At 41.2% G+C, this 19,576-nt stretch overlaps 1 protein-coding gene across 4 annotated transcripts in view; it reads right to left on the reverse strand.

Moving 5' to 3' along the window:
- Positions 1 to 19,576, reverse strand: part of CCDC125 (coiled-coil domain containing 125) — a 30,979-nt gene that overhangs the window by 8,234 nt on the left and 3,169 nt on the right. For all 4 annotated transcript variants that reach the window (XM_019516954.1, XM_019516957.1, XM_019516955.1 and 1 more), the window contains exons 3-10: positions 18,710 to 18,768; positions 18,090 to 18,176; positions 17,203 to 17,280; positions 14,753 to 14,838; positions 11,226 to 11,308; positions 7,558 to 7,670; positions 6,128 to 6,232; positions 3,058 to 3,232 (exon numbers count right to left, since the gene is read on the reverse strand). In XM_019516954.1, coding sequence (XP_019372499.1) covers positions 3,058 to 3,232; positions 6,128 to 6,232; positions 7,558 to 7,670; positions 11,226 to 11,308; positions 14,753 to 14,838; positions 17,203 to 17,280; positions 18,090 to 18,176; positions 18,710 to 18,768 — 786 coding nt within the window. The remainder of the gene's footprint in view (positions 1 to 3,057; positions 3,233 to 6,127; positions 6,233 to 7,557; positions 7,671 to 11,225; positions 11,309 to 14,752; positions 14,839 to 17,202; positions 17,281 to 18,089; positions 18,177 to 18,709; positions 18,769 to 19,576) is intronic.

The raw sequence follows: 19,576 nt of genomic DNA on the forward strand, positions 1-19,576 counted from the left end.
AACCAAGAGACACCCACAAGAACAGCCCAGCCAAGACAGGTGACAAGCACAAGAAATACCCAGGTAAGAGACAGGGGCCTGGATAGTCCTGGAATTGTGGGGGAGGCACATATACCCTCAGGAGGCCTTAAATGGCTCTACACTAATGCTTGGAGTATGGGGAACAAGCGGGAGGAACTTGCCCTCCTGCTAGCTAACACAACCCAGACATAATGGGGCTCACTGAAACTTGGTGGGATCCAACACACAACTGGGTGGTAAACATCAAGGGCTATGAACTGTATAGGCAGGATAGAACAGGGAGGAAAGGTGGGGGTGTGGTGCTCTACATCAAATAGCAATACACCTCCTCTGCAAACAGCACTGGGTCTGAGGTAGGGCAGGTGGAGGTGCTTTGGGTCAGAATACAAGGGGGTGGGGGGGAAAGGGACCTAATGGTGGGGGTCTACTATGGGCCACCTAACCAAAGGAAAGAGCTGGACCAGGAATTCTCAGGTCAGCTCAGAGGCAGTTAAGTCAAGGGACATGGTCATCATGGGTGACCTAAGCTACCTGGACTAGCCAAGTTACAGGACCTCCATCTAACCCAGGAGGTGCACAGTCCCACCAGGGGAAAAGCCTCGTTAGACCTGGTCCTGGCCACAGGCAATGATCTGGTGAGGGGACTGCGGGTGCTCAACTACCTGGGCGATAGTGATCATCGCCCACTGGAATTTACTATTCAACGCAGGGTGCCAAAGGCCTGCAGCAAGGCAGCAGCCCTGGACTTTAGGAGGACGGATTTCAATTAGGTAAGGAGACTAGTCGGGGAGGGGAGTTGGGAGTCCAAGAAGAGTGGTCGTTCCTGAAGGAGACACTCCTCCAAGCCCAAAGCATGACAATACCCATGCAGATCAAAGGGGGCAAGAGTGCTCAAAAGCCCTCATGGCTCACCAGAAGCATCCAGGAACGTCTTAAAGCCAAAAAGGAGGCATACACCCAATGGATGGAAGGGCCCACCACCAAGGAGGATTACCCCGCCTTGGCTCAAGATTGTAGGGGGGCTGTTAGGATGGCTAAAGGCAGAGATGGAACTGGGACTCGTGACCCAGATCAAAGATAACAAGTCCTTTTTTTAAATACATAGGGGGTAAAAAGAAGGTTCCGGGTAATGTGGGGCCTCTGCAGGACATGCTTGGTAATTTGGTGGTAGCACCAGATAACAAAGCTAATCTCTTTAACAGATTCTTTGCTTCCATTGTTCTGAGCAGGAACAGGGACACCCCCCCACTGGGATTCCGGATGGACCCAGGGGAGGCGTAGCCAGGCCCAGAGTCAGTGAGGACCATGTCAGGGAACTTCTGGAGGGACTAGTCATGTTCAAATCAGCAGATCCTGACGATCTCCACCCCAGAGTGCTTAGGGAAATGGCAGAGGTCATTGCAGGACCCCTGGCACAACTTTACAAGCACTCATGGTGCTCTGGCGAGGTGCCAGAGGGCTGGAAAAGGGCCAATGTGGTCCCCATTTTCACAGAAGGGAAGAAGGAGGACCCAGGAAACTATAGGCCCATTAGTCTTACCTCAGTCCTGGGGCAGCTCTTTGAGAAAATTATGCAGGAGCACATCTGCGAGGGGCAAGCACGGAGATTATGCTTAGGAGCAATCAACATGGGTTCATTAGAGGCAGGTCCTGTCAGACCAACCTGGTTGCCTTTTACAACCGGGTGACAAAAGCCTTGGATGCAGGTGTCGCAGTGGACATAGTCTTTCTGGACTTTAGGAAGGCCTTTGACACGGTCTCTCACCCCATCCTCATTAAAAAATTAGGCAAATGTGGTGTTGATGCCTACACAGTTGGATGGGTCACAAATTGGCTGGAGAGCAGCACCCAGAGAGTGGTGGTGGACAGGTCATTTTTGACCTGGAGGAACATGGGCAGTGGGGTTCCCCAAGGCTCAGTCCTCAGGCCCGCGCTGTTCAATATCTTCATCAGCAACTTGGACAAGGGGGTGAAAAGCACCTTGTTCAAGTTTGCAGATGACACTAAGATGCGGAGAGAGGGGAGCACGCTAGAAGAGAGGGACAGGCTGCAACCAGATCTGGACAGGTTACTTGTCATGCATCCATAGATGCATCACGAGCAGGTCCAAAAATCCTCCCCCTCTATGCAACACTGGTCAGGCCACAGTTGGAGTACCATGTCCAGTTCTGGGTGACGCACTTCAGGAGGGGTGTGGATAGCATTGAGAGGGTCCAGAGGAGGGCCACTCACATGATCAGGGGCCAGCAGAGTAGGCCCTATGAGGAGAGGCTATGGGACCTGAACCTGTTCAGCTTCCACAAAAGAAGGAAGAGAGGGGATCTGGTGGCTGCCTATAAACTTGCTAAGGGGGACCAGCAGGCAATGGGAGAGTCCGTGTTCCCCCGAGCACTACTGGGAGTAACAAGGAACAATGGCCATAAGTTGACTGAGAATAGATTCAGGCTAGACATCAAGAGGCACTACTTCACAGTCAGGGTGGCTAGGATCTGGAACCAGCTTCCAAAGGAAGTTGTGCTCGCTCCTACCCTGGGGGTCTTCAAAAGGAGGCTAGACAACCATCTCGCCAGGGTCATTTGACCCAAGCATCCTTTCCTGCCCATGGCAGGGGGTCAGACTTGATGATCTCCTTAGGTCCCTTCCGACCCTACCAACTATGAAACATGTCCAAAACTTTGGTGTGTAATAGCCTCTCATAAATCTCGAAGTCAACAGAAAACTTGCAATTACAATTATATTCCATTTATGAACAAACTGTAAAATATGTTTTTAGATTTTCTGTTTTTAAACAGAAAAACTCCAACTAGACAGCATAATGATGAATTTGCAGTGTTCACATAATATCCTCCCCTTTTCCCTGGAATCCTGGATCATCTATCAGACCATAAATGTAATTTAACTAGAATGACTAAGAGTGCATGTGCAGCAGAGAGAGCATGCCCATGCATGCACAACTCATGAAGTTACTTCTCTTTTTTCCTACCAAATACACCAAGTATAGGCACATGCGCACAATCATACAACATGCATAGTTACCATCCTCTTTTAGACGTTTCCAGTTTATAAATTTTGTTTCTTTTTTATGGAGCTTATTCACTTGTGTGAACCTCAGAGCCTGGTCCTTCCTCTGCATTAACTGCTGCTCAAATGCAATCCTGAAGGCATCTGCCATTATGTAAGCTTCATCTTTACTTTTCTTCAGACGTTCAATCTATTTGTAATTGAGAGAACGTTTAAGATTTGTTACAGAAGTTGGGAAGCCTAAACATAATTAAAAAAAAAAAAGGACAGACTACATCCATCAAAACCTTACAGAACCACTGTGTACTCTGTTCTGGTAACCCCCTGCTAACCCGATGCACGCGCGTCCAGGCACCGTCAGATGATGGGGGGGGTGTGCTTGCACTCATGTGTGGGCAGGGTCAGTGGGTGTGGGGGGAAGAGAGGGCAGGGGCAGTGCATGTGTGTTCATAGGATGAGTCCCACATACACACCCCACCATACACATGCACCCACACCTCCCCTTGCAATGCCATACACACAGCCCCACACACCCACATCCTCTCATACACCACTGCCATCCTCCTCCCACACACAATCCCACACAAACCCAAACCCAGACACCCCCACAAGCCTATACACCGCCCCCCATATAAGACTTCAGTTTAATATATTGTTCAATCACCTCTGTGTACACTACACAAACATGTAAACCAGGGTAAAATATTTTTTTAATCAAATTAATGAATGCTACAGATGTTTGCTTTTTATACTATAAATTGGTATCTTTCTGGTTCCGAGATAGCAAAACCCCTTGCTGAATGGAGTACTTCCAGAGGCAGCCCTTTATAGCTTGCCAAAACTCAGTAAAGCAGCCCTCCGCCCAAAATAATTGCCCACCCAATCCCCTGTGTGACTGCCATTCCTAAACCCTCCCAAACGACTCACTTAAAAAAAACCCAAAAAAACATTTAAGCAGGATATGAAATCCTTCCTCTCCCCTTCACTGTCGATATGCATACTCTGCCCCTTCTGCCTTTATGATAGCACTGTTTAATTTTGGGACAGCTTGAAGAGTAGCAAGAAAATCACATGTCACTTGTACTCAGAACTGCTATCATTCCATAGCTGTGTACGTATGCAAAAGAATCACGTTACTAGAAACTGATGAAAAAGTATCATGGGACCAACTCAGGAAAAAATAGTGCCATGATATTAGTTACGCTCCTTTTACATGTTACAAGTATTGTATTACCTTGAGATCAGCTACGTGTGCAAAGTAGCTATTATACAATACAAAGCTCCAACCAGCTATGAAGTTAGACCTCGAAAATATGTACCAACTTCATAGCTGGTTGCTATCAAGATTTAATTTGCAGTTGTAGCAGGGGCTGGGAGTCCCACAGCTGGGGACTCTGGGTGTCAGCAGCACCCCACAGCTGGGTCCTTGGTCCCTGCAGCGTACCCCCTAGAAAGCCCCCATGGTGGGAGGATCACTGCTGAGGCAATATCCCAGCCCTCAGGATGTGTGATATGTCATGGTGGGAGGACTGCCATAGGAGTGATTCCCCCTCCCTCCCCCCACCAGGAGGCAGAGAAACCCCCAGAGCTGGAGGATCACTCCAGGGCTCTCTCTCCTTCACAAGGGTGCAGGCAACCCCAGGGCTGGAGGATTGCTGTAGGGGTGATCCTCCAGCTCCAGGGGTTTCCCCACACCCCCGGGACTGGGGGAGAATTGCCTCTGTGGAGATCCTCCAGCTCCAGGGTGATCCTCCCACCCTGAGGGTTTCATACACCCCTGGGGCAGGTGGAACCCCTGCAGCTGTAAGCCCCTCACCTGGGGTGTGTGGACCTCCCAATTGCTGGAACTTGTTTCTTGCTGGTGTGGTAGGAGCCTAGGATTGGGCTCCCCCTGCACCAGAAAGACGACATGATGAGATTTAATGCATGATCCCACAATTGCATGTCCTGCCATGTATGTGTGGCACAACAGGAAGTGTGATCATGTGAACTGCGCATTGGATCACATCATGCCTTTACCTGCATGTATAGCAGGGTCTTTATTTTCAACATTGCTGCTTGAATAGGAATTTCAAACCTATACCTATAGAAGCTTGAGGAAGGGTACTTTGAAGAATGCAAAATAAATTTAACACTTCCTATCCTTTGAAAAATTAAAAATAAATTTACCAAGTTACAGATTAACAAAATTTATGTTTTAATTGATACATATTGGATTTTTCCTCTCAAAATATACTGCAATTTATGTGGAAGGTGATTCCTAAAAAGGAAAAAAAAAAAATATGTAAAATTGTAGGACTTTGCTCCTTGATTTGAACAGGGAAGCTAGGGGGAGGGAGATTTAAAAATCAAATCTTACGTTTTTTGGCCTGATTTTTGCATTTATATTTTTAATCTCATGATTTTTATAGCCTCATTCAGGATTCTTTAACTATTGGGAATGACAAAACTGCAGTTTTGATTTAAGACAAACATTTTTCATGGATTACTAAAGATTGTGTAGAGTCCAAATATGATAATCCGGATCTAAAGTGTCATATCAGACTCAACAGAAAACTGCCATATGATAATTTAGATAATCAGTTCTACAACCCACCCCTGACATCACTGCTGGAAAAAAAAAAGTCCCATACTGATTTGGAGGCAAAAATATTACCCAATATCTAGCCAAGTTCATCTTCTAGCAACTGCTAAACCATCCCTATTAAATTTAACTTTGATCTAGTCTACACTAGAGCTAAGTTTCATAGGTTGGCTATACCAACAAATCCTCACAGCTTATACAGCAAAAGAGCACTTTATTGCCAGTGTAATTGCATTTATGGGATCTTCTGCCAGCACGGAAGTGTTACTAAGAAAAAAAAAATTCTCTCACTCCCTTACCTAGCATTAGTCAAACAGCAAAAGTTTCTAGACTATGATTATTATTTGTATGACCCACAGCACATACCAATATTGATTTTCAGAAGTTTTGAAACCTTTTGTTTTTTAAATACATTTGATTGCCCAACCAGCAGCTGGTTTGGAATATTTTCTTGAAAATGAAACATCTGTTCTGCTCCACATCCAAGCAATACTGTCTTACCTCTTGTTTGAGCTGCAGGAGCTGCTTTCGAGTTACAGCTGACATTTTGGCACAGGAACAGGGCTCTCCAGAAGGATTACAGGTGCAGGCTCCAAGAACTGCCAACTTCAAATTCAAAAGCATTACACCAGTTACTCAACTATGTTCACACTAAAATAAAATCTAAAGAATCTAGTCTGTTTGAAGCAAAAATACCCAGAGATCATAGTGGTTGGTGGGGGTCAAGGAAACCAAACATGATTATGTATGCCTGTTTAAACTTGAAATGTGACAAGTGATATTTGCTAAATACACTTTACAAAAACATTAGATTTGTTGTGGTTCCCGAGTTCCTTTATACATAACCATTTACAATACAACCTATAATACTCATTATGGCAATTCAGTGCTTGGTTCAAAGTCTTGCTGCAGCATGTCAAAGGTGAGAGCTGAAGGGGGATTTGGGTATTCTCTATTCAGGGCTCATCTACATTGAAAATTAAGATAATTAACTAATGATGTGAGGTTAAGGAATGTTCATTAAAGCACAATAACACTTAAAGAAACTTCTCATTCAGAAGTGACATAGATTTAGTTTACTGTAGGAAGATTAAGTTGCAAACTAAAGCCACTTTACTTCTAAATGAGCGTACTCATATAGGATTTTTAATGTGTTATTACAAATATTCCTTAACTTCTCACCTTTAGTTAATTCATCTTAATTTCCTGAATATTTCTGAAAATGGGACCCCTAGTAACTGAATAAAAGGAATCAGGAAAGGACTGCTCATAGCCAGGCTAGAATTAACACTTTTGGGAGCATGGAATCTATTTGCTATAACATGATTGCCCTTGCGAACGTTTCCACTCTTAGCCTGGGAAATTCAGTTTTGCATACATTACAAAATGATCTCTCAAAAATCCATCAGACCTTTAATCATATAAACTAGATTCGTAGCCATCACTGTTTTTGCCGCATTTACAGCATAACAGACAGGATAGTGGACCATTTACAGCTTCAAATGCACAGAAGCCAGCTGCAAAAGCAGCTCCCACCAAACTGAAGGGGGACAGAGAAAAGATTCAACAGACTATTTATACTTTAATAAGGTTTTCAGGGAATAGATCTGTTTTCTCCTTAAGAAAAAATGTTAAGCTTCAAGACAAAGTAATAGCCATGCAAGCTTGATGTTTCTTCCTTCCCTAAAGTAGCCTCAAAGCATCCAAATGCTTGAGTTTGGATGCTACTATTGCAAACCTGTAGGGGCATGTCTACTATTTGCTAATAAAAGTCCATATTGTATTCTCAAAAATTATCCAAATGAATGTACTGGAAAGAAATCTACCTCCTGGAACTTTGTTACATAGTAAGCAAATTCAGCAAACCCAAAACATACTTTTAAGCCACCTTTATTAAAAAAAGGGAGGGATGAAGGAAAACTCCTACTTACTTCAAGACCTGTAATATCTGTAAATCCAGTTTTAAAAGACATGTTTTCCTGAACAATTTTCTGTTGTTTCACATCAAGCATTGCAAGAAATTCCAAGTGCTGCTGACTCAGAACTATGAAATCAAACATTAAATTAATTTATTATTATTCTAATCCCTCAATGCCTAACTACACTCAAATTAAACAGCTCAGTTGAGTGTTTAAAACATCAGGTTAAGAATATGTAAACTCCATAGAACAGTGATGTTGAGTGTACTGCAAAAGTGACAGAAGTGTGCTGTGAGATTCTTCCTGGGTAGAGGTAAATGCTCTCCTCCCCTGTCCAGCACTCTGCCCCCAATCCAGCTACTCCAATGTCACCTGCGGCGGCTCCTCTGGGGACTGCCACTGCTGCTGCCACCTTCTCCTGCTCTTCCGTGTCCCTAAGTAGCTCCAATCCCATCCCCCAACCCACACTCAGCAGCATGCTCTCTTGCAAGCATATGGACACAGACAGAGCCACACTTTGCAGCTGGGCTCAGCCCCTCCAAACTCCTAAATCGCAGAAGGAGCCGCAAGGATGGTCCCTGGCATGAGATCCTGCAGGAGTGGCCTCAGCAGCAGGGGGCTGCCCAGTGCTTCCTGAGGTACAGGGCCAGGAGGGGACAGACAATGGAAAGAGCAAGGCACAGCAGGGTGAGGGCCTGCCCCCACTGCCCTTAAGTGGCACCAGCTAGATCAGGGATTCCCAATTTCCTTAGCCTTAAGGCCCCACTCCATATCTTTTTGGAATTTAGATCTAGCTCAGTGATTTTTTAGCTGGGGTGCTACAAAATTCAAAACAGTTATGGACAGGTGCCTTAAGGGTAAAAAGGCTGAAACCATTGGTACGGAGACTAATCCTTTTCTTTAAAGGAAAGATGTGTTTGGTGTCATTTTTTAAAGAGTACATCTCAGGACTGGTACAATTTCCTCTTGTAGGTGACGGGATTATGTTATATGTTTTGAAAAACACACACACACGCTCTCACACTTTTTCAGGTGTAAGAGTGCCACCAATTTCAATCTGGAAAAAAAGCATCTCTGGGTATAATAAAATATGGGAGAAATTGCCCAGAGAAAAAGTCTCAAACCTGAGCAATCTTTCCTCCTTCTAGGACAAGGATCTAAAGTGCTTTCATAAAGAGGACTGTATTTTGAACAGATATTATATCACAACATGCCTCTTCACTTATTTGCCACACACACAATCACTTCTGTTCCAATTACAACTACAGTAATTGTTAACTTTTAAAAAATATTGCATGGAAAACATTTAGCACCTTTTTGATATTTGGAAATAAAGTGGAAGAGTTAGCACTATCCATCTCTCTACAGGCTTCAGTCTAAGATCCTCTGCTCTAAAATAAGTAACCTATGTATTCTACAGTTCATGCAGTGGAAACCTTCTAGCTGAGTTATTAAAACTAGGATCCTCACTTCCCTGGGAAGTCATAAATGCTTGCATGGTGATGTTCATAAGAACAAGAGTTTGCCCTGGCTTTCTTGGGCTCCCTGCGTCCAGCATAACAGGGAGACATTGCCTTCTGTGCCCAACTCAGCAGTGTAAGGATGCAGACAGGTGCCTGGGGCACAGGAACAGCAGTGACTCTGGTTGCTGCTTCAATCACAATTATGATTGCATGGCTGCTGGCAGCAGATGCTTTTTTCTGCATCCCCTTCAGGACTGTTATCCCATTTGCCTAGCCACTGCCTCAAGTGGCCATTTTTCAGTGGTTTTATATATTTTGACGTACTTCAGGATTTTTGGAATAAAATCTACGCTACGCCATACATGTGCACGCAATTCTGTATGTATAGGTTTGTACATCATTATAGCTTTATATATCATATAATTTATAATTCAGCAATACATGATATAATAAAACAATTTTTATATTTTGTACTTGGATGTAAGAGTTTGCTCTAAAGTAAACTCTGAACTTTTAAACCTTGTTTTTGCTATCTTCATAGATTCTCCCAATTTTACTGCATTTCTACTCCATCTTCCAAAAAAATGGACTATAAGCACCAGTTTCATTTGAAACAATGTTATTTTGTTTACTGGCACTCTTGATATTATTATTATTACTGTTGCCTTTTTCATGCCAACTGCATAGTTTTCACATAATATTCTAAGAGAGCAGTTGAATGTGAACACACACACGCAAAATAAACAAATCTCCACTTTATTTTTTTGTTCCCAAAATTTGTCAGTGTGTCAAAGAAAGAAGTCAAAGTTAAGTTTGCTTCAGAATTCCCTACTTTATAGTAAGAGGTGTAACAAACAAGTGAATAGAAGGCAAGGATTTTTGTGGATGATCTTTTATTAAAATGCTGGTTTTTAGCATTTTACTTGAATTCCAATTTTACTCCAAACAAACCTCAACAGAAATCAGAAGTAAAATTAAATCTAATAAACAGGAAACACCATTCACCATTTTAACATAATAAAAAGTAAACATTAATAATCTGAATAAATGTATGTTAAACTATGTAACTATTTAGAAGGTATATGTAATGTATATTCATTGTTAACCAATAAATATCAATTTTAGTGTAAAAGCTACGTGTAGTAGTAAATCAACACAATTAAAATGTGTACCAGATGGTGATGACCAACCTTTTCTCTGGCAAACAACCCAAATATAAAACCAAATAAAAAGTGATTTAAATCAATGTTTCTTGGTTGTTAATGTAAATGATCATTGAAATCTAGTTGGTTTATATCAATCTACATCCTAGCCCACTTCCTTCCTATACACTCATATCTTACTATTGTACATACATATACATTTATAAAAAAATATATATATAGCTGTAAGTTGAGATCTCCAAGCACTACCTGTTAACACAGATCTCTACACCCAAAATTAAACAAAGCAAAATCTGATGATCATCATACAGCGATCATGGGATGAAAATCCACTGGTTCTAAGAGTGACAAAGTTCTATGCTAGGAGTAATGCTGTCTTTAACACGCACACAATTCCCTTTAATACCATCTTGACTTCCATCCCATGACATGTCAGTGATATTACATGCCCCGCCCAACAGTACTCAGGGGGAAATGGCTGGGTGTGGGGGTCAGGTTGAGGTTTGGGGCCTAAACATGAACAAGTAAAAAAAAAAAAGAGTTCTTTTAATATTACACTCATTTGAGCTATTACATACCATCCATTCAGATATCACAGTCTATTGCTAATGGAACCCCTTGTGAGGAATTACTACTCTTTAGCATATTCAGCCAAAAATTTTAAAGTAAATATCTTTCCTCCCACATCCCAAAAATAACACTAAAACCATGGAATACAGTCATTTGTCATCAAGCAGAGACTGCAGGATAAGTGTACTTTTTCAGCTCTACAACAGCATTGCTGAAGTTACATGTTACAAGCTGTGAATTCCTGTCTTTAGTTATTGGGTCCTGGAGCTTCAAAATTCATGAAATAATTTGTTAAGTATGGCAAGTTCTAATCTGGTAGTATAGTTAAGGCTAAAGCATTCCCATGTGTAACCACTAAAAACAGGTACCTTGATTATGCTTCTCTCTTAATAGCCATGTCAAAAATGTTAAATCCTTTTTCATGATTTGGTAAGATTAATTTTTAAGAGATGTAAAACTACTAAGAAAATCTGCACTTTCTTACTTGTATTTTCAGATTTAAGACTCTTGACTTCATCTGTTCTCAGTTTCAGCGTTTCCTTAAGAGCTGCATTTTCACAATATATCCTGCAGAAATTGGAAACAGAGTTTTATTGCCTTTGAAAAAGTTATTAAAATGTACACACAAGTTAACAGACAAGCCCACATACACACGCATCTTAAAATGTTATATGCAGTATTTTTGTAAATTATAATCAGAAGTAGAGAAACATAAAAGAAACTTCTTAAATTTTTTCATTTATGTTTTTGACAAAACTGTTCCCTTTCTTGTTTGTGAAAGTTTTACACAACAACGAAGGAGCAAAGAAAATATTTAAAGAAAATGAAGATATAAACCCACAAAATCCTGGTACATTGGTCAGCAGCCAGTAAGTAACAGAGAACTACTTTTCATTCATTTGGGAGTAGAAAGGTGAACAGAAACCCTTGATACCAAGATGACGACAGCATATTATAAGAGGCAATGAATTCTAGCAGGAGATTTTGCTAATATTTATAACCCTGCTATTTTAATAGAAACGTAAGTCCTTGTTACATATTTTAAGAATATGAAAATACACCTTCAAAGCCTTTTCAAAAAATACTTAATATTTACACATTTATGATTTTTAAAGATACCTGAAAACACATCATCTAGAGAGACTACGGAAGATCAGTATCCTATTGTCGCTATGAACAGTCATTAAGACATGCAATTGTGAATTTTTAAATCTCTCTTAAAGGAGAAAACTGAAGGTTTCTTGTTGCAGGTTGGCAGCCTTCCAGCCTGCAAAAAGCTGCTTGGGACTGGGGAAAGCAGGAGGAGGGTGACTGGAGGCACGGGGTACCACATGCATCTGTGTGTGCACATGCATGTGGTCAGCATACAGTCAGGCAGGGTGATGGGAGCAGCCCCGGTAGCTGCATGCAGGTAAGTCTACAGTGGGTGGGGTTGGAGTGGTGGCAGAGATGTGTGGAGGGGATGGGTGCCTGCTGGTGCTGGTGGGAGGTGTCTAGAAGTGGGGGCTGCGATGGGGCAGGTAGCTGCCAGTGAACCCAGCTCCGCACTGTTGCCAATGGGGCCCGCCCAGAACCGCCTGCCCCTCCAGCAAGGAAATGGTGTGGCGAGGTCTTTTGGGAGCATGGGCAGTGGGGAGCCGCATTGCCAGGCCAGTGACAACAGGTGCCAGTGCGCGTGTTGTCAGGGGCAGGGCAGCTGGGAAACGCTGCCTGGGGGGCCATGGTCAGGCCACCTGATGCAGCACAGAAGTCCCAACCCAGGGTGGGTGTGCCATAGACACCCCCTCCTCCTTCCTCCAGCCTGTGCCAGGATCAGACTTGTGCCTCCACTGCCTGCATAAGCCTCACCTGGAGTTCCTCACCCTGCTTTTTCTGCCTGCAGCACAGCCAGGACAGAGGCACACTCCACTTCACACTGCTGCTTTGGAGTACGGTGCTGGTCCTCCCTGTTGCACCCCAGCCCCAGCCAGGGGCGCAGGGCAGTGTGTGGTGCCCCAGTCACAGCCTGTGGTTATGCATGAGGTATGCTGCAAGCATCTCATGCTGGAGGCTGTCCCCCTGTGTCTTGCAAACCACCATCCTGAGTCTGCATGGGAACAGGGCAACTGGGGCCCCCCCCTCCGGCAGGGCTTGTGGGTTAGGAGTGAAGGGTACTGGCAGGGCCTGGGGGCCACAGCTCAGTAGTGAGGGGCACCAGGGGACTGTGGGTTGGGAATGAGGGGCACTTGCTCGGCCGGGGGGGGAGGGGGGTTGCAGGTTGGGAGTGAAGAGCTCTAGCACAGATGAGAGCTGTGGGGTTGAGACAGAGGCAGCAGCGGGGACTAGAGGCTACGGTTTGGGAATGATGGGCACTGGCAGGGATGGGGGCCTGTGGGTCAGAAGCAAGCAACAACGGCATGGCACGGCACAGCTGTGGGGGCAGGGGGAAGAGGGGGGAGGACTGGGGCAAGACACCAGCATAACAGGGCTATTCAGCTTTGTAAAGTTTGAAGGGGAGGGGGACACCACAGCTAGACCCCCATCCTAGTGAGTGAAGGGGGCAGGGGGAGCTATTTTTCCATGGTAAAAAAAACAAAAACAACAACAACAAAAAAAATCAAACCCCCAAAAATATATAAGTATTTAGAATTAATTTTATTATAATGATTGAGGCACGGTAGGCTTCCAAAATGCTTTAAAAATGTAAATATAATCAATAAAGCATTGTATGTATTGATTTTTAACACAGTGTTGTGTTTCATTCTAATCACAAAAATGAGGATTTGGGACTTTTTAAAAGCAGAGAATTCGGGGTTTTTTTTTTTTAAGTTACAGTATTTGGGATTTTTAGAGAGAGAAAACCAGGATCCCTGCTGATAAGCAGAAGACTCATTTTGACTATGTAGCTGAAATACAAAGATACACAATCTTATCTAGTTGTTTCAAACATCAGAATATTTTTTGCAAAGCTGAATGAACTCATGAGTTTAAGGGAACACTGGTGATAATGCTGACTTTGCTGGAAAAGCGATAAGGAAAAAAACAAAACTTAAAAACAACTAATTTCCATGTTTTTATCCACTTGTTCTATGCTCATTTAAAAAATTTAAATAGTCTTCACTAAAATATCTTACTCCACTTTTTGGGACTTCAGATACATTTTTTAATTTCAAATAACCAAAAGAAAATCATCTGGTTACTGCTTGTCATTGTTCACAAGCGTGTTACTGATATAGCATTTTTTGGCATACCCTACCAAGTAACTGCCGTCATCAGTAAACAACTCTTATTTAAAAGAGTCATCAAGTAGGAGTATCACATTCCACTTGAGCTCTACTCTTACTCATACATCATGTAAAAAATAAAACAAGCAGTCATTAATCACTGCGTGATATTTCCACATGAATGCATGTAGCAGTATTATTTTCTATTTTTCATTAAAGAACAAACGAATGAACAGCTTGAAGCCAGACAGCTAGTAGGACAAATTAGTCAGACTGAACTGAAAACTCACACTGGCAAAACCACCTGATACAGAATAAAGTTTTCAAGACTAGGGAATTAACAATTATGGTCTTCCAATTGAAAAACCCACCCCAAAGAAACAGGCATGACTAGGCTACTACAGGGGACTGGTATATTTTCTGAGATCCAGAATGAAATTAGAAAAAGCAAACAAACAAACCCCCCCAGAGAATCTCATATGACTGCACCGATTATAATTAAGATGTGTACAAGATGCAGTAAAATCCCCGTTATCCGGCATTCTATCATCTGGAATTTCCAGCCGGCCGGCCGGACACAGGGGAGGAGGGAAGCTTGCATGCAGCATCCGCCACCACCCTGCACTGCTCCATGTGCAGCTGCTGCCACCTTCACTTTCAATCCCATCTCCACATCTGTCCAGAAACCTGCGCTCCCCAGGAACCAGCATTTTTAGATGTCTGGCAACCCCCACTCCTCACTCATGCCAGATTCCAGGGATTTTACTATATTTAAAAGATGGAAGATTACATAATTGGATTCAAATACCTATCATATTTTTCTGTCCAGGTCTCTTCTATGTTTTTAAATCGATCCTGATCATATTCAATCTCCCATTGCAAAGCATTTATTTCCTAGAGAAAAAAAAAAAGCCACAGCAATGATCCATTATAAGAACAACATCATAACACAACTTTAAACATGAGACTCTCCCTACACCTACCTCTTTTATCCAAACAGCTGCTTAATTCTCAGCACCGTCTCCCTTAACATCAGAGTTCAGTTCTACTCTGCAAGGTGCCAGTTAGTCACTAACCCACCCAGTAATTCTCAGATTCAATTTAAAAAGTACTTGCCTTAGAAAACTTAAGTGTTAATTCCTAACTAGTCTTGTAAAATCATCAAAATAGGAGCAATAAAAATATACACACTTAAACTAATCCTATAGAAAGCATCTAAAGGTAGGCTCTACATTCAATTGTGAAGTATAGGGAGGTCTTTTGCAGTATCTTCAGATACTAAAATACACTTGTTTAGTCAACCTACTGCAGAAGTCTGTGTGGACACTTATTTGATTTAAACCAGACTTATTTTGGTTTAGTTTTAAAAAACAGATCAGAAATAGATTTAAGCTTAACTGAAATAAAACACCCAATTTGTAGCTGGATGTTTTTACTTAAAGAAATTATTTAAATTCTTTGTTTGTTTAATAAAAATCACTTACAAATGCAAAACAAAATTAATAAAATGCACTCTTTTCTGTTTGTATCTAGCACTAAAAGCTAGTTTTGTGCACTTAAAAAAAAATTCTTAGTTTCCAATCATGTGCCACTTGACACAGAAGTAAGATAAATAAGAAATATCATTGTTACAACATAATAAAATTCTGAATAACTGCATCAAGATATATCAACTTATTGTATATGTATAGATAAACATGCGTCTTCCTGATTAACAAGTACTACCTATGGTATTAACCTTTAAGAAGCAATAATTCTTTTTGAATGAGAACAGCTAAATAATATGAATGCAAAAAACAGATTAAAAATGGTTACATTTTTAATGATTCCTGCTTGCTCATTTAAATAGTAACTTAATTTGGTGGCTCAGATCAAATCAGCAGAACCTTCAGTGTAGTTGTTAACTATACTAAAACCTTAAATATTGTCCAAGATCCTGCTATGCCACACACTGTAATTGCTATAGTATGTTTTTTTGACAGTTTTATTTTTAGCATGGAAAGATCTTTAGGCTAGTTACAGTTTGTTAAGAAGTTAATTCAATCATTTTCCAATTGCATTCATACAGTCTCTTTACCTATGGTTTATAACCTTACATCTCATGGTAGCCTTCAAAAGATCCAGTGGCACACCAGGGTGCTCCAGCACTCTGCTTGAGAATCACTGTTCTAGACTGTATTCCAGGGATCAAAAGCCTTTTGCTAGCATGTCTGGAACTTGAGATCAGGCTGTGGCTGTGAGCTGGAAGTCTCTACCCATCACCCTCCAGGGGCCAGCCAGGTGCCTGCACTCACTTTTGCTGTAGATCCCTAACCCCTTCACAGTGAGGGTAGTGCAGCAGGCTCTGCAGCAAAGGAGAGAGCTCCAGAGGGGATAGGTGTCATCATGCAGTTCTGTGCCACTGATCCCCCATGCCAGATTGGACCTTTGAGAGCTAGACTGGATTTTTTTTCAGGCTAGATCCAGCCTGCAGGCCATAGGTTACCAATCCCTGCATTAGTCAGGTGGAATGCTGTCTCATTGTAACATATTACTGTACAAAATGTACTGCATGAGTTCTCATATGCAGTTCTTACAGATAGAAGAAAATTCCATGTTAATATCCAAATGCAATGTTTTGCACTTGTCCAATTCCCACCAACATATCTGTAAACTGTTCACATATTTGACGTTGCATATTACAACCTGGTAACATTACCTAGAAACACCAATAGATACAAGTTTAACAGTTGACTGCAGGGATACAAATTCGTTTAACAAAAAAAAAAATAGATAGTATTTTCAGATTGAACAGGGTAAAAATCACTTGCCCTAAAGTCCTTCTGCAATTACATTCTCCTGTTTTTAATAGGAAAAAAGTCCATGAAAAGTGGACACTGTTTAAAACTCAGGTTTTCAAGGGAAATAGAATTTTGGTACATCAAATAATCCCAGCATAAGTAATTTTACTTGAAAAATAATATAAGTTACTATCAAGTCTCACTAAATGCACAAAGTAAACCCACTGGAAACAGTACTCTCTCCTCATTTCTTTAAGATAGTCTAATACATTATTTGTAAATCATGATGGGTAAAAGTTGTTCAAACCTAAGTGCAATAAATTAACACTGCCACTTACAGCTACAGTGATAGAACCACCGCCAGTCAAATCCAAGCAGAAACTAAGACCTGTATTATGCCCCAAAATAGCAAGACCATCTATTCATTATAAAATAATGTAGCAGATCTCAGCAGGAAGAGAAAAGTCTGTACATTTACCTTTTCTAAAGTTCGCTTTTCTTCCTCAGCTTTTTGAAGCATTGCCTTTGTATGACTAGTGGCTTTATTAAACACAGCCTGCAGAAAAAAAGAAGCAGCTGATACAGTCAAGCCTCAGGCTTTATGAACTAATTAAGTCACTGTATTATTTTATATTGTCTGGAGTTGGAAAACTAGGGTCATAAATAATCATTAAAATATTACTAGTTCATGTACAGGTTAAGGGCAAAGGAAGCAAGGTAAGAATTGGAATATATGATTTTAAGTTCCAGTATCTAAAACTTGTAAAAGGCAAGGCTGGAACTCACTAGCATATAAGTACATCTTTTGGGAAAGCTGGGATCACTAGCTCAAATGACTTATGAAAGACAAAACCTTACATATGTGACTAACAGCACCTAAAAAAACCTCGCTTCCTGCAAAAGCAGCACACAAACCCCTAAAAAAATGTTAACTATATTGCGGTTGGTTTTAAGAGTACCTCTCAGTTGAGGGATATGATCAGACTACAGTTTGCCTCTTTCTGTAACTGCCACATGGAAATATTAATAGATGCTAATATATTAAAGCTGCTAACTGAATAGTTATTGTAGCAGGTGTTGGCAACCCATAGTGCAAGACCAAATTTAGGCCACAAAGCCATTTTATCTGGCCCCTGGAGCTGGGGTTCCTCTGTGGCACTTCGGCAGTTGATGGTTACTCTCACATTTGGGTCAGATGGCGGGGAGAGTTGTCAGGCTGCGCTGGAAGCAGTCCATGCTGCAGGCTAAGCTCTGACCCCGCCCCCCCACACACATTGTCAATGCTTTAAAATTAAAACCTTGTTCTTTAATTTAGCTTATTATTTATTTTTAAATAAACATCACTGATTTCAAAACAGTTCTTACCATGTTTTGTAGAATTCTTAATGCTTCACCTTTCCCTTCAAGTTGTCTTTGTGATGTTTCCAGTTCAACTTTTAAAATCTCTATCTCCTGGGGTTAAAAAAAAGAAACCAGTGAGTAAAAGCCAAGATATTTTTCTTAAGTCTCAGCTACAGCAGGATTTATCATCAAATGTGACCTTTTCAAGCAATAATCTTTCTATTATGTTTTAAAGCCTGCTTCCAATTACTTAACACTAATGAGAGCGCACATTAAACGTGAAATCTATACTAAAAATACACAGTTAAGTAATCTTTGTATTCTCTGCAAATGTATTTTGAAAATAAGTTACTGTATTTTGCAGTTGTCACTCCCATAGTCAATTATTTATTCTGAGACAGCCCTGTGTGTGATATATTCTGCTCACTTTCTTTAATTTTGCTACAGTTCCAGTGAACTTTGTGCTTCTGGATGGCTCATGGGACATTACTAGAACAGGACTTCAAACTAGCTCTCTGATTTGCAGAGCCCACGTTTATCTGGGGATCTTTGAGTATTTCTAGATCTCCAAATAAAACGTTGCACTCTGTTTTAATACAGTAAATACAGATTTCAAAAGCAGCACACTTAGGACTAGTACTAACCTCTAGAGCTTCTTGAAGGTGTTGCTTTAATTCTTCATTTGGCACTTCATAATTAGACTCTGTATAAAATTGATAAGAGACACCAAGACATTCACAGAACTCCCCTTGTTTTCTTAGGTTTCTTTACCTTTACATTGGTAAGAAAGCATTACAGCCTTATTAAATCGGTCTTTGTACTTTTCTGAGGCTAAATAAAAATTATTAAATATACAATAAAACTGTACGTATGAACTAATCTATAATATTTCAGTTGCAAAACAATCAAGTTAGAAAAAATGCAGCCCTAATGAAATATGAACAACTGAAACCCCCAAAGACGTTTCATTTTAAAGTATTTTTTTCAACATATTTAAACTAAACTAATGTTTTAGATTTTTAGCAATTACAAAAAATTAGACATCAGGTGTCCACAAAATCTCAATTCTGCAAGCTGGTCTTATGCAAGCTGTCTGTACTGAAATATGTGGAGGGGAGTACTCTTCCCTTTTATAAATATAGATCCCAGGTGGTTTTTGTGGACTCAGATTTTCTTCTAGGCCCTGAACCTGCATTGAGTTCCACAATCAAAACCCTGCTGAACATGGAGCCAAATGTGCTCTGAATCCATTTGCCTAAGCTCATTATATGACAAAGGTCTAGGCAGACTGCCAACACCAGCAGAGTAAAACTAACTGGAAGTGTTCTATTCCCATAAATTTCCCACACATTCTGCTAACAACACAGGAAAAGAGTAAGTATATGTGATGGTTTGCCATGTGAAGTGGAAGGCAGCAGGGATAAAAATCAAAAACAAGACCACAGGGAAAAAAACTCAGGCTGCAGATAAGAAGGAATATCTTAAAAAAAAAAAAAAAAAAAAAAAAACTA

Source organism: Gavialis gangeticus, unplaced genomic scaffold (genome assembly GCF_001723915.1).
Source record: "Gavialis gangeticus isolate Ggan-Ray unplaced genomic scaffold, GavGan_comp1, whole genome shotgun sequence".
NCBI lineage: Eukaryota > Metazoa > Chordata > Crocodylia > Gavialidae > Gavialis > Gavialis gangeticus.